General features: G+C 42.1%; 1 protein-coding gene across 18 annotated transcripts in view; it reads right to left on the reverse strand.

The window, feature by feature from the left end:
• Positions 1-14483, reverse strand: part of KIF1A (kinesin family member 1A) — a 124564-nt gene that overhangs the window by 26650 nt on the left and 83431 nt on the right. For all 18 annotated transcript variants that reach the window (XM_048506708.1, XM_048506707.1, XM_048506706.1 and 15 more), the window contains 8 exons: positions 12037-12122; positions 10932-11070; positions 10184-10352; positions 9308-9398; positions 6630-6748; positions 5003-5058; positions 1578-1686; positions 428-494 (listed from right to left, as the gene is read on the reverse strand). In XM_048506708.1, coding sequence (XP_048362665.1) covers positions 428-494; positions 1578-1686; positions 5003-5058; positions 6630-6748; positions 9308-9398; positions 10184-10352; positions 10932-11070; positions 12037-12122 — 836 coding nt within the window. The remainder of the gene's footprint in view (positions 1-427; positions 495-1577; positions 1687-5002; positions 5059-6629; positions 6749-9307; positions 9399-10183; positions 10353-10931; positions 11071-12036; positions 12123-14483) is intronic.

Raw genomic sequence — 14483 nt, forward strand, 5'->3', positions numbered from 1 at the left:
TGCCCAGAGAGAAGGAGACAGCTGTTACAAGACCTGTGATAATTGGTGGAGCCAACACCAAGAAAGGGGGAAGGATACAATCCTCACATCCTTTAAAGTGGTCCTTCAAGGAGGTGATCTGCGTCCACATTTTTCCTTCTTTGTCAATGATTTACCAAGAGTGAGGAAAAGGTCAGCACCTTCTATCTATGGATTGTTTGTTTAGAAATCCCCTTTGCCAAGAGAAGGGGAATACTACAGATTGTGCTGCCAGTCAGCTTTGAAGAGCCAGTCATTTAGGGCAAAACATTTTTTTTCATGATGGAGGACATGTCTTAGGCTTTTCCTCCTAAATCTGCAACTTTCATGCAGAAAACCAAATCCCGTGAAAATGCAAGGGCGGCACTAGTCAGGGCTCAGACAATTCAAAGGGTGGTACAGAAAATACCTGGTGCAACAGGAAAGTTCCATGGCAAGGCATTCCTCCACGGTGATCCACAACAGCAGGGATATAACTGACAAAGAAAACTTCAGTGAGACCAAATATGGAATTTCTGCCCATATGGCCAAGCCCCAGAAATAGAGCAAGTAAATCTGTTAGTGAGCCTCACCTCTATTCCCAACAATATCGTGCTAAAGACATGTCCACATATTGGTATTTTTTGTAAACCTCATAGAGATGCTAGTATGAGGTGGGATATAAATATCATAAATACATAAACAAAATAAAAGGTCTTTTTGCATGGGACAATTGTGTGCTAGTAGTAGTAGTAGTAGTAGTAGTAGTAGTAGTAGTAGTAGTAGTAGTAGTAGTAGTAGTTGTTGTTATTGTTGTCGTTGTCGTTGTCATTATTATTATTATTATTATTATTATTATTATTATTATTATTATTATTATTATTATTATTATTATTATTTCATAGACCGCCTCATCCCCAAAGGGCTCTAGGCGGTTCACAATACAATAAAGACCAATACATTACTTAAAAACATCTAAAAACATTTAAATTTCAGCATGCAGCATCAAGTCCAATAATAACAGTCTAACCCATGTTGGTGGCACCCGGTCTTAAGGCCGGTCTTAGGGCTGGGAGGGGCTGGCAGCACCTAGAGATGAAACCAGTGTGGGCACTGCCAGAGATGACAAACCATGGCAGGGCCTCATAATGCACTAAAGTACAATCATCTAGCTATGCGCTGAAGTACAATCAATTACCTGAGGCTTGGCCTGGCCCAGGATCCGCTCATCTCTCCGCAGATGTGTGTCCCAACTGCCCTCCTTTTGATGGTGCCCTCCTTTTGATGGCCCCACCCCTCCATTGGCAGTATCTGTTACTTCCAGCCCACCTATGTTTACTTTCAGCTGGGCCACTGGGAACAACCCACCACTGCCCAGACTTCATGGCGCCATCCTGCCGGCCACATAAGGGCTTGCCATGTGAACCACCACTTTAACCTTTGGCTGACATATCCTCAGCAAATGCACTAAAGTTCTGGTTACATTTTTCTGAATTGGTTAATCTTCCAGCAGTGGTTTCTGGAACCAAAAGCTAGCCACCATCCTCTTCCCTCCACTCTACAGGCAAAAAGTCACTTACTCGCCATTGGCTTCCAGCTCACAGATCTCAAAGAAGACCATCAGATCATATTTGCACTGGCAGGGGCCAACGCTGGGCCTTGTCATGGCACTCAGCTTTGTTGCAGGCACTGCAATGGAGAGACGTTGGAATTACAGGGCAAGCATAAAGGCAAATGGAAGCTTCGCTCTACTGTGCCACACAGAAAGCATCAGGACAGCCAGATCCATCAGCAGTGACTTTTTAAGATCAGAAGATCCAGGTCTAAGATGCAGCCATGAGGCTTTTGTTTTCAAATGAATAGAGAGGTAGATGGATGGGGCTGTGCTGCAGCCTATGCCAACACATAAAAGGTTACATTCCTAAACCATCTCCTCTTGCAGTGAAATTTATTTTACACTCAGGTCTATTAGAATCCACAGCAATTAAAATCAACAGCACTGAAGTCTGAATAACAAATAGGAAAGAACGGGTAAAGACAGTTTGCACAAGGCATGCAAAGAAGGGAGGATGCTATTAATTCCCATGACGCCACTGAAACCTGCAGGGAAAGATTTGAAGTGCCCCTTTGCAAAGAGAGTGGGGGAGACTGCAAACTGAGCTGCCAGTCAGGTCCTTTGAGGGCCCCTTGATTACCCACCCATATCACTGAGAGTTCAGAGCAACACTGCAGGCAGGAGTATTTGAAAAACACTGGTCAGCCCCAAGCTGAGAATTGATTCTGATGACTACATTTTGAATCCCCCCTAAAAAGATGCAGTTTGTTCCAGAAATCAATCCCATTAAAGTATTTCAAGTGGAATATTTCTTTTTCCCTCTTTGTCCACGGCTGATGAAATTTAGCCTAGAAGCTCCACAGGAATCTCCCCCCCCCCCCACACACACACACTTGTGTAATTCTATGGAGAGCCATGTATGCTGAGTGTGTGATATAAACAAAGTCCTAGCCACTTAGAAAACTGTTCAAAAATGGCCAAAGATTTACAAACTGGATAGAAGACTGAACAAACTCACTGAGTTGCACCTACATGCCCACCTGCTCCAAGATCCCACCAGTAGTTAATAGGAAAGTACACAAGCTACCAAACTCAGGCACATAGCACACAGCACACTGGAATATTCCTTGGACTCAGGGATCAAGAGCATCCTGTGAAAGACTCGTGTGTATCGTGGATTCACTGAAATCTCTGTACAGACTAAATTTCAGAACAGCAATGGTGTTCGAAGATGATGTTCCGTTTCTGACTATACTGTGACTGAATTTCCCAGGAGCCCTCTAAGAACCCTGAGTAGTAGCTGGATCTTCTACCATTTTGTCCAGAGACCAACCAGGCTTCTGAGCCTTTCTCACAGCACAATTCACAACTGGCAGAGATGATGCAGGACCAGGATCCTCCCACTCTCTTATTAAGAAGGAAGTAGATGTACTGGCATAAGGCAACATGTGCTCAGAGAATGCTTCCAGGAGCTGGTCAGCGAACATATTGGGTACCAAACCCTTAATCATCAGGAGGGATTTCACATGTTCTTCATGGGGAAGGCAGAGATGCAAACAGAAAGCACAAGACAAAAATGAAACAATTATGTGCTTATATATGCAGCATTAACAGGGAGAATGAGAGACACAGGCAACTTATCCAGTGCTTGGAAACTTTTACTTATGTTTTAAATGTTGTATTCCATTTTGGGCAACAGCATGGCTGGCATAAAGAATGGTGAGGTGATCTAAACTATTCACACATTAAGCAGAAATCCGTGAGGGGGTCACTTTAATCGTTCTTTGCATTCTTAGATTAGTTATTTGGTGTTTCAAGATCTCAGAACGCTTCCCAGCGTTCTGGGAATACGCCGGCTTCAGGCCGGGCGGGCGGCGCGAGGGCTGCGCGGCTGCGCTGCAGCTGCGCCCCCCGTGCGAATGGTGGCCTGGAGACGGAGTTTTTACCGTCTCCAGGCCGTCATTTTCTGCCCGTGCGGAAACGGCCTCAGTTAATCAGCTACTGAAGTATGTTGATAATCCAGCTTTACATCTTTCACTGGACAGTCTTATAAACAGGTCCATAAAGATTATTCAGCCACAAACTATTTTTCTGCCATGTCTGCTTGCACCCACATTAGTTGTCTGCATTCTGAATGAAGACAATCTTCCTCACCTTCCTCAGACAAGGAGCTATTGGCAAGCACAAGTTGAGAGGAGAAGCACGTGAAGATGTGAGAGACTATCCATTTCGTGGTGACAGAGGTCAAGTGTACTCCTTGGGATGAAGTTGCCCAAGAAGAGACCTGCTAACCACCTGACTATGTATCCTGAGAGACTGGATTATTAAAGGTGCGCCCTCGTTGCACTGCAGCTCTGGCATTTGGGTTTTTTTGACAGACCTACAAGATTTCTCTAAAGTAAAACCTGTAATATGTCTTAGTGTCATACTGTGGATGACAATACAAAGCCCCCACTAGCATTTCTTATTGCATGATATACCAAAATGCTATATTAAAGGGGGGGTTTCCATCACTTTAAAATGTTTGTGTGTGTGGGTTTTAAAAGGGAAGTAGGTTGGGAAAAGAGTCCAAAAGGGTTTGCATGGTTAAATCTTTGCTCAATCCTACAGCTGAAGCTGAAATACCACAATGGTACCTAACTGTTAAACCTGGAAGGGCAGTATAGCAGACACAGGCTGTGAAAATGGTGGAGAAGCCGTGATTTTGCACTTATTGAAATGCCGAAGGGAGACTTTAGGCAGGCTTACATAACTTGAGCGAAAAATGTGTGATTTCTATTTCTTTTTTCCATGGCAAACAGGAAATGAGTAAAGGTAAATGATTTGAGGGGGAACTGATTTAAGAAGATCTGATGGGAAATAATTTTGTGGCAAACAAGCTGAAGGGAATTAAGAAAAAAGGAATATATATTTATCAAATAGGAAGAATTCAATATCGCTTGACTAAGCAAGGGATGAAATTGCTTGGCACTGATTTTACAAAAAGCAATTCAAAGTTGCCCAAGATACTGCAACCACTTTCTATGCCAAAATATAGGACAGCTGCTCGTGCTAACAACAAACAACTTCAAATCGTGATCATAGTGTTGGGAAATCAATAAAAGCAGTGTTAGCAGGGACCTCCAGTGTGAACAGCAGAGTTTGCTACTGATGAACGATTCTCCCTATGAATCTCAATATCTCTAGGTCTAGGAGTACCCATACACAACAACCTGAACTCCCTAGCACTGGAAGTATGCATATGCCAGAACAAAAGTGTGCTCGCTGTAATCTGGAGTGTCTCATCTATATGGAGTTACAATGGGACAGCTGCACCCCTCATGTGATTCCTTACAGAATTCCAAACCACAACAGTCTTGTGGGGAATGATCTCTTCCTTCATCTCCTGCTCTTCCAGCTCTCAAATTCCCACTAATGATCATGCTAATTGAAGAGCACCCTCTTTCCTACCTGGTTTGGATAATGGCATGACTCGTGGAAAATGACGTCGGGACGGTCTTAGGGGGCTGTAAAAAATCAAGGAACACAAATTAAATAACTGCGACATAATAAGAATAAGGATGAATGAATCCCTATGGGCCTATTGTATGCTTCAGTAGCAGCCAGTGTAAAGTAAAGGGAAGACTGGTGGGCCTTGACTAGAGAAAACTAGATTCAAATCCCTGCTTATCTATTCCTGCTTATCTATTTATGAGCTTAGGCCAGTCTCTTCTCTCAGCCTGATGGACCACACAAGGTTTTGTGAAGATAAAATCAGGATGGATGGGAACTCCTTGCATGTCTCCCTAAGGTACTTGGAGAAAGGGCGGGATAAAGCATCTAGGCAAACTGGAGCCTGGGGACAAAACCTGAATTTGGTGCCCCCCCCCCCATACGGGCAGCCACCCCCCCCCACCACAATCAAACAATGATTTTTTGCACCAGCTCACAAAACACCTCCCACCTGCAGAAAAACATACATGGCTCTCTCTCCACCAACTCTCTTTCCTAATTTTGTCCTCACATCAATCCTATGAGGTAGGTTGTTAGCCTGAGAAACAGCTCCAATCAGTGCAAGTGGCTATTAAGCATGTAAATCTCTCACAAATCACCCCCAGCAAAACATTTACCAAACAAATGTCAGCATCATCTCTCACAAAACACCTCCAGTGGAATCCACCCCCCAAAAGCATCACTTTCAATGGTGTTTAAACTAGGGAGCCCAGATTCTCCTTTTAAATCCACCTTAAAGGGAGAATATGGAGTCCCCAGTTAAAACAATATTGAAAGTGATGCTGTTTTGGGGTGGATTCTCCCCCACCCTGAAATGGCATCATTTTCAATGTTTAAACTGGGGACCTCGCATTCTCCCTTTAAGTCCATGCCGAAGGGGGTGGATTTAAAAGGAGAAACTGGGGAAATTTGGAGGGTGCCTGCTGTCAGGGGTGCAATTGTTAAGCTAGCAGCACCAAAATTTCAGGGTATCTTTAGGAGACTCTCCTGATAATACCACCCAGGTTTGGTGTAGTTTGGTTCAGGGGGTCCAACGTTATGGACCCTCAAAGGTGTAGCCCCCATCTCCTATTAGCTCCCATTGGAAACAATGGGGGATGGGGGCACCCATTTTGGGAGTCCATAACTTTGGAACCCCTGAACCAAACCTCACCTAACTTGGGTGGTATCATCAGGAGGGTCTCCTGAAAAATCCCTGAAATTTTGGTACCCCATGTCCCTAGGCAAATACGCCACTGCGATAAAGAGAGATTGATAGCTTACCCTAAGCTACATTAGAAAATGCCAGAACTGGATCATTTGACTGTGCCAGGACTGGATCCTGTGAACTCAGGAAATAGCCAGCAGTTGTCTTCACCCACTCAAGAATCAAGATTAACCAAGGTTTTTGGTGACTCATCCAAACATAGTCCTGACAGGTCCCCTGACTAGTTTACATCAGGCTCTCATGGTTGCGTGGGCCAAGATCTGCATTACTTTATCAATGTAAAAGCATCACGTGTCCTTAGACCATTATTGAAGTTAAATTTAGCTGAACTAGAGCCAGTGAGAAAAGGGTATCACTTGTCATTCAGATAATACATACCTGAGGACATCCTTGCAGAGAGGGGGGAAAGGATGCTGCTGGTAGTGTCCAAATACTTCAAAGACAATTGGCTGGCTCTTAATGTACTCAATGAAGGATTTAGTCACCTCCACTGCAATCTGAATGACAGGACGGAAGGGGTTAAGAACACAAATCAAAGAAATGTAAGTTGAAACATTGATTCAATAGCAAATGTTTGTTAGAACAACTCTCACACAACTTATTCACGTAAGATCTGAACTAGCAAAACTTAAAACTTAATGTTGAATATGCTACTTTTATTGGGATGTTAACTTGCTAGAACTTAAGGCAGAGTTATTACTCAATATTTAATTAATAAATAAAGACCAGTAAATTTATTAGCAAGTTCTACCATTGGTTAATAATATTTTTTTTAACTGAACAGACTAAACCCCCCACTTTTTCAGTGTTCTTCACGCATCCAATCTCACTTAGAAACAAAATCAACATGACATTACAATCCCAGGACTTAAAACAAACCACTTTCTCATTCTAAAGTCCTAGGAACGGCATAAAAAGTTCCTGGGAAGAAAAGTACACAGTCAGCTGCATCTAGTAAAAGGCAAGGGTTCAAGTCTCAGACCTGCCACAGATTCATTGTGTGGTTTCAGGCAAGTCACTATCTTTCAGCATCATCTGCTTGATGGAAATAGTATTGACCAACTATTGCAAGAGTTTGTTGTGATTGAATTGTGATGGTATCTGTGGTGCAGAGGCGAGGGAAAGCGGCAAGCCATCTTTAAGAGGCTCGCAGAGTAGCATTCCTGCAGAGTCAAGGTCAGTTGCACAGGTATGGCCAGAAGGACACCAGCTGCGAAGAGCCTGGACCCCCCTGTCTGGAATTGCTAAGCTGAAGTTGCTGAGAGAAGGCATGCCACTGCACTGGTGGGAGTGGACAGCAGGGTGAGAGCAAAGACTCTATTCAGAGACTCCAGGTGGTAGGCCTAAATTTGGGGAAGATTTAAGGGCAGCCAAGGAAAGGTGTTTGATGTCCAAAAATGGGGAAGAAGAATGTGAGCAAGCGGAACTGTCCTGAAGAACCCTTGTATAAAAATGCAAGAATAAAGTTTTGTAAAAGCAACTTTTCTCTTGTATGGGTGCCTGTGTAATGAATGGATGTAAAGCTGACCATGGCCAAGCTTGTTGAACCCTCTTGTGCTGGCCCCACAGACAGAGCGTGGGAGCGTGGATTGAGACTTGGACACTAAAATACCATAAATGAAACAGAAAAACCAAAAAGGACATAATCAGGTTTCAACAGAATAAAAGCCTTTTCCAGGAAACCAATCATTAGGAAGAATAAAAGCCAAAATTAATAACACTAGGCCAGCAAAAAGTCCCAAAGAAAAGCACCGCCTTGAAAGCATTCATAAACAACAGAACAAGAGTGACTTGGCTATTAAGAACACTGGGATGGCCTTCTCACTGGGGCAGCCCCATGTAGAGTTGCCAGCATCAAGATGGGGCCTGAAGATCTTTCAGAAATGCACGTGTTCTCCAGATAACATAGATCAGTTTCACTGGAGAAAATGGCTGCTTTAGAGGGTGGACTCTGCACTATACCTCACTGAGGTCCCTCCCCAAACTGTTACCTTCCCAGGCTCCCCCCCCACCCACCCATCAAATCTGCAGGAATTCTCCAATGAGAGATCGGCAGCCCTATTGCAAAGTAGGCAGAAACCACTGAGACCTGAAAGCCCCTGCAAGCTAGCAGCCCTTGCCTCACAGAAGCCAGCAGCTCCCATCCTACACAGCAAGCAGGAACATAGCAGGCAAGAGCTGCTGCAGTCACAAGCCTATGGTTGCCAGCTCCAGGTTGGGAATACCTGGGGATTTGGGGAATGGAGCCGGAGGAGGGCAAGGTTTGGAAAAAGGTGGGACTTTAGTGGGGTATAATGCCATAGGGTCCACCTTCCAAAGCAGCCATTTTCTCTAGGTGAACTGATCTCTGTTTCCTGGAGATCAGTGGTAATCCCAAGAGATCTCCAGCCACCACCTGGAGGTTGGGAACACTACAGCAGCCCATACCATATAATGCAGGCAGGTGCAAACCAAGTCCTTTCCAAGACCATTTTTGCCTCCATGTCCTCTCCTGCAACAGTTGCAAATTTGATTTATGCATTTCATCTAGCAAACAATTCCACACAGTTGAGGCAACTGAACAAACAGCTCAACATCAGGCTGAAGAAGTGTGCTGAGAGAACTGTGTCTGGTACACAGTTTGAAATAGGAAGAGGAAGTCCTTCAGGTATTTGGCCTCCACTTTGTAAAGGACTTTGAAGACAGTACCAACACTTCCCTATATATTACTCTATATTATGCATTGACAATATACAGCTGTGAGCTTCAGAGATAATGATTACTAATGGCACTTATTCATATGGGGTGTGTGTGTGAGGGAGGGAGGGAGAGCGAGACCTACTGTACCTGTCATTACAATATTGCCAGAGCCCTAGCATAAGGAAGACTCCTCAAACTCTCAGAGATGCACTTTTTCTTATCCTCATTACTCATCAAGCAGTTGTAAAGACTGTTCTTGATACTAAAAGGCACTACCATTAACAGACTCTGTAGCTATCACAAAGGTGGGCTGCCAAGGCATGCAGACTCTGCATGAGAAATGATCAAAAAGCAGCAGTTTCCAAAGTTGTACTAACGTTTTGAACATGGTAGAAGCCAAGAGGTGGCCCTCGTCCTGTGTTCTTCAAGGGCTCTGTGGAGAAGGCCTCATCATGGCGGTGGATGAAACTGTAAGAAGATACAGATTCTCTCATTGTGGTTAAAGATATTGTTCATAGCCATCTGGTGTTAGATCCTGTTTGCATATTACTTCATTTTATATAAAGATTTTTTTAGTCTGATCTATTGTCCATTGTAGGTTTTTAATACAGCAGGAACTATTTTTATTTTTATTTATTTACAAAACTTATATCCTACCTTTTTGTCTAATCAAACTACTAAAAATACTAAACAGAAGCAAGACAAATACAAAATGTCTGACTAAATCTATTAAAAGGCATTAAAACATCAGAGAAAAAAATTGAGCAAAGTTTTAAAACCCCGAAAACAGCACATCATAAAAGCTGAAAGTAAACCCTTAAAACAACCATAGGGTAAAAGAGATGGCTAATAAATAATCAATCAATTTTATTATGATCTGAGATCAGCCAACAAAAATTTAGTCAATAGCATGTGAAATTTATACACACACACACACTCATTAATCAAACTTTCATGATACGTACATACTTAAAAAGAAGATTTAACCAAATGTTTTCTTATTAAACAGGCCAAAGCATAGTATTTGGCTACTATTGACTCTTCTTTTCATACAAAATCTAGGTTCTCTATGTTCCAGACTCTACCCTCAACACCTTTAAATATTAGTACAATTTTGATTGACAACAATTCTGTTAAGACAGGGGAGGATAGGATGGCAAACATCCCATAAAAGAAGAAATGTTCACAGTGTCCACCTTGAAATTCTCTGCTCTTGATAAAAGTGTAAATGAGAATGAAGGATTGTGTCTTACTTAAACTGACAGAAGATGTCTGCATATTCTGCTGAGATGCTAGACGCCTGCAGAACAGTCACTCTGAAAGTGAAGATGCTACCCAACTTCAAATGTTCCAGGACTGTCTCTAAAGATCCATCCAAAGCAGATTTTTCTGAACTGTCCAGAAGGAGATCCTCTGGAGTAGCTGAAGAAAAATAATCACAAAGGTGTAAACAACATGTATAAATACCACACTTTATATCTTATGCGGTACATGGCACAATAACCAGCACAGGAAATCCTGGGCACTGAAAGAACAGCATTGTTCATTCTAACACTATGTATAAGTCAAGTGCGGAACCTCTAAGTGGAAATACTGTTTTTAACAAGCACAATTGAGTTGCCACATTCTAACTTTTTTTTTAAGAAGTTGGGATAAAAAGAAACTGGATAGTAGATTTCTCAGTGCTGAGGCCAGAGTCTTCTTATTAATCAATGGTCCTGCCAAGGAAAAGCACATAGAACATAATGCACAACTAGTTACAGAAGTGCTGTCCCTTTCTCAATTAAGCACACTGGGGTGCCAACATATGTATCTTTTTAGTAAAAACTGTTCATTAATCATTTTCTCCACTGCCTTTACCTCACCATGTAGCTAGAAATGAGCCAACAAAGTTGCTTTTTCAGTTTTCCACATGGGGAGATCCAGTAAGTGTCTCAAAACTTTTCTTTTCACTACTACAAAGACCTCCCCATCCCCTTGATGGCCACAGTGGCCCTTCACCTGCACAGGTATTGTTGTTGACTTCATCTGCTGATGGCCCGATGTCAGTTATTTGCCCCTGTCCCTCTACAATGCGCAATTCCTCCTGAGAGGTTCCAGAACGGGACATTCCCACCGCAGGACAGGACTCAGACTGGAACTATAAGAAATCAAAGAAAAGGGATGTAGTATAAGTGAAACAGCTAAAGGTATGAATGACAATATCAATTTCGTCTTTCCATGGTGTTTTTCACCTCACCTTTTAAACCAGTACATATGAATCATACGAACAAACTGATACCAGTTAATTCAAGGAAAGAGGATCTTGTACAGTGCTTTGTATTTACATTTGGTGAATAAGAATAACATGGATCTATAGTACAGTGAAACCTTGGTTTTGGTTGACTTCGGTTATTGTCAGTTTCAGTTTTTGTCGATTTTTTCCGTGAAAATTCTGTCTCGGATTTTGTCGGTTGCCTCGGATTTCGCTGCTAGTTTCCTGCTCAGTGTGGCATTGTTTATCATTGTGTGAGCATCACCCCACGTGTCTAGCCAAACAATTCCATTGCTTTCCAGTGTTTTTGTGCATTTTTTATTGATTAGAAAGTGAAACCTCAGTTTTCGTCGGTTTTGGATTTTGCCGATTGTTTTTGGACGGATTACCGACGAAAACCGAGGTTTCACTGTACCAGTGTTGTGTGGTGTGTATTTTGTTTTAAATGAAGCACCAGCTCCCCCCTCCCTTCTCCCACATAACAAGCATATCATGGATATTCCAGACTTCAGATGTTTCCATAATTGGTTGCCACTTCACACAAATAAAAAAACTAGCTAGCTCTAATTTTTACATGTTACACACAGCTGCAAAGTTAAAGCTATATTTTGCTTAGCATTGGGGATGCCCTACAAAATAAGTGGATGGATGCCAAATAAATGCTCAGTGGAGTTTAAAACTGTGGTGATAAAAGCCTTTGGTGTTACTGGAAATAATCCCTCCCCCCTTTTCACCACACTTCTAGTTTTGAATTGCTGTGCAAAGTGATTAATTTATAAGCAACTGGGTATGGTCAATGCAAACCATGTTATGAACTCCAGAGGATGAGCAGTGCTGCCTTTCATTCCATACCTTCTCAAAGTGATGATCATCAAAGGAAATTTTGGCTGTTCCCGATTGCCGCACTCCTGAGCCATAATCAGGCGCTTCTTCATCCGCTGGAAACAGGAACACAGTGAGAAATTATAGTTGGGAAAGAAAAATTCACCCTTCCCAATAAGCTGAACATCAAAGTCATAGTCCTTTAATGTCTGACATTTTCCAGACATTTTCCAGATGTACCAGTTTGTCTGGTTAGACAAACCACCACTGAATGTATATATTTATTTTATTTTAGGTAAAATACTTCTATTCCACCTTTCTACCTCAAACAGGACCCCCAAGAAAGTGAGCATCTAAACATGAGGATATTTCAACATTAAAACATCAAGACATGAAAATAGCAGAGAAAATTTAACAATGAATACAATATTTAACAATCCAGTAATGCATATAAAACTGCAAACACGTATAATAAAATAACCAGGGAGCATAGCCAATAACAGTGGGGGAATACCAAACCAAACCGTCTTTATCAACTGGCAGAAGACAACAATAGAAGGAGACAGATGGTTCTTCACAGAGAGGGGGTTCCAAAATCTCAATGCCATGTCCAGGAAAGTCCTTTCTTGGGTTGCCACCCATCTAATCTCAGATGGTAGGGCACCCAAAACAGGGCCCGTAACAATCATTGGAGCAGGTCGGTAGGCTCATATGCGAATAGGCAATCCTTAAGATATGCTGGCCCCAAGCCATAGAGGATTCTAAAGGTTAACACCAGCATTTTGGATTGGACCTGGAAGCAAAGTGGCAACCAGTGTAGATGAAACAAGACTGGCGTGATATGGTCCCTATGACCCAATCCAGTCAACATTCTCACAGTTAGCAGCCAAGAAGGTAAGTGACACTTTACCTTCTTGGCTGCTAATTAGTAGAAGATGCACATTCAATGGCATCTTATCATCTGGTTAGACTCTTTGATGTAAGTGAATGTCCATCTTCTACCAAGGATACCTGCAACAGTAATCATGGAAAATATCACATGTAGTTTCTCTCTGTAGGCCCATCAAACAACTTTTTCATATATAACTGTGTCAACAAGGCAGCACTGAGCAGCCATTCAGGGCAAATATGGCTACCCACTAAGATTTGATAGATGAATACGCACATGGTAAACTAGTTATTTGGGTCGTTAACTATGTGCCTAAAAGCAACAGAAGGGCTATGATGAAGAAAATTGACCCAATTGAGTTGTATGTCTATATGCATTTTGAATAATCCAAATGAGGAGGAAATTATCCTTTGGTACCACTAACTCTCATATGTTTGCATGGCTGGCAGAGGTACCACTAACTCTCATATGTTTGCATGGCTCAAGTTAGGGGGGGGGGGGATACCTCTGCTAAAATTGAGGATGATACAGCAAAATGTGGAGACGAAGTATATGTAAGATGAAATTACCCCAAAGATTAAATTAAACCCAAAATCAGCTGTTTGAGGGTGACTCATGGAGATCCAAAGCAACTCAGAACATTCCCAAAATTCTGGGAGTAACAAAAACTTATATCTTGCAATTACAGGAGAGTTTTGGTTTTGGGAAGTTACAGGAACAGGGAAGAAAAGAGACGATGCCCAGACCATAAGCTGCTTGTGGCCATGTCACCTTACTTTAAATTGTACAGTGTCATTATTTTCTGTGTGAAGACTTGGCTCCCACCCACTTATAGGTCAAGTCAGCTAACAGAACTGGTATTTGGAGGCTAAGATTTCTAGCTATTGTTTCCTTTGTCCTTTTAGTTTAAAAGCTAAAGGAAGGACTGAGCCAGCCCCAGTGGCAGCTCTGTCTCCCAGTTAAAGTCCCTGCTGCCAGCATTGGAGGCAGCAAAACCTGCCCCCATGACTGGGAAAAATTCTGCAACATATCTTTATACAATGGTACTATTCCAGCATAATCGGAATGTAAAAATATGAATTTCCACAAAGGATAATTCGACAAAAATATAAACAGCATATAAATGTGTAACAGCATGTAAGCACGTGCCGTGAAATGAAACATATCTTATCAGCATATGCCTCTGAAGATGCCAGCCATAGAAATTGGTGAAATGCTAGGCGCAAAAACAGTCTGGGAAAACCCATACAGCCAACATATAAACATCTTATAAAATATTAATAAAAATCCCCAGTCTAAAGATGCACAAGGTCAGCACTGAAAAGAAAATACACTTAAAGTCTGAGGACTGCCTTTTGGACATAGGAGGACTATTCAGACACAGGCTGTTTTGTAAAATAGTATAATAGTATAGTAAAATGTTTTAATAGTATAACACACTTTCAGTACAAACTCTATGACCTAACCATAAGCATTTAAAGATTTTGGGAAACTGTAGCACAGACTAGCCCCTTTAGTCCTTGAATGATACACGGGCTGCTTTGATCCATTCAGACACCCATGCCAATGGCAGGCTGCAGAAAAACTC

The sequence above is a fragment of the Sphaerodactylus townsendi genome, linkage group LG08, assembly GCF_021028975.2.
Source record: "Sphaerodactylus townsendi isolate TG3544 linkage group LG08, MPM_Stown_v2.3, whole genome shotgun sequence".
Classification (NCBI taxonomy): Eukaryota; Metazoa; Chordata; class Lepidosauria; order Squamata; family Sphaerodactylidae; genus Sphaerodactylus; species Sphaerodactylus townsendi.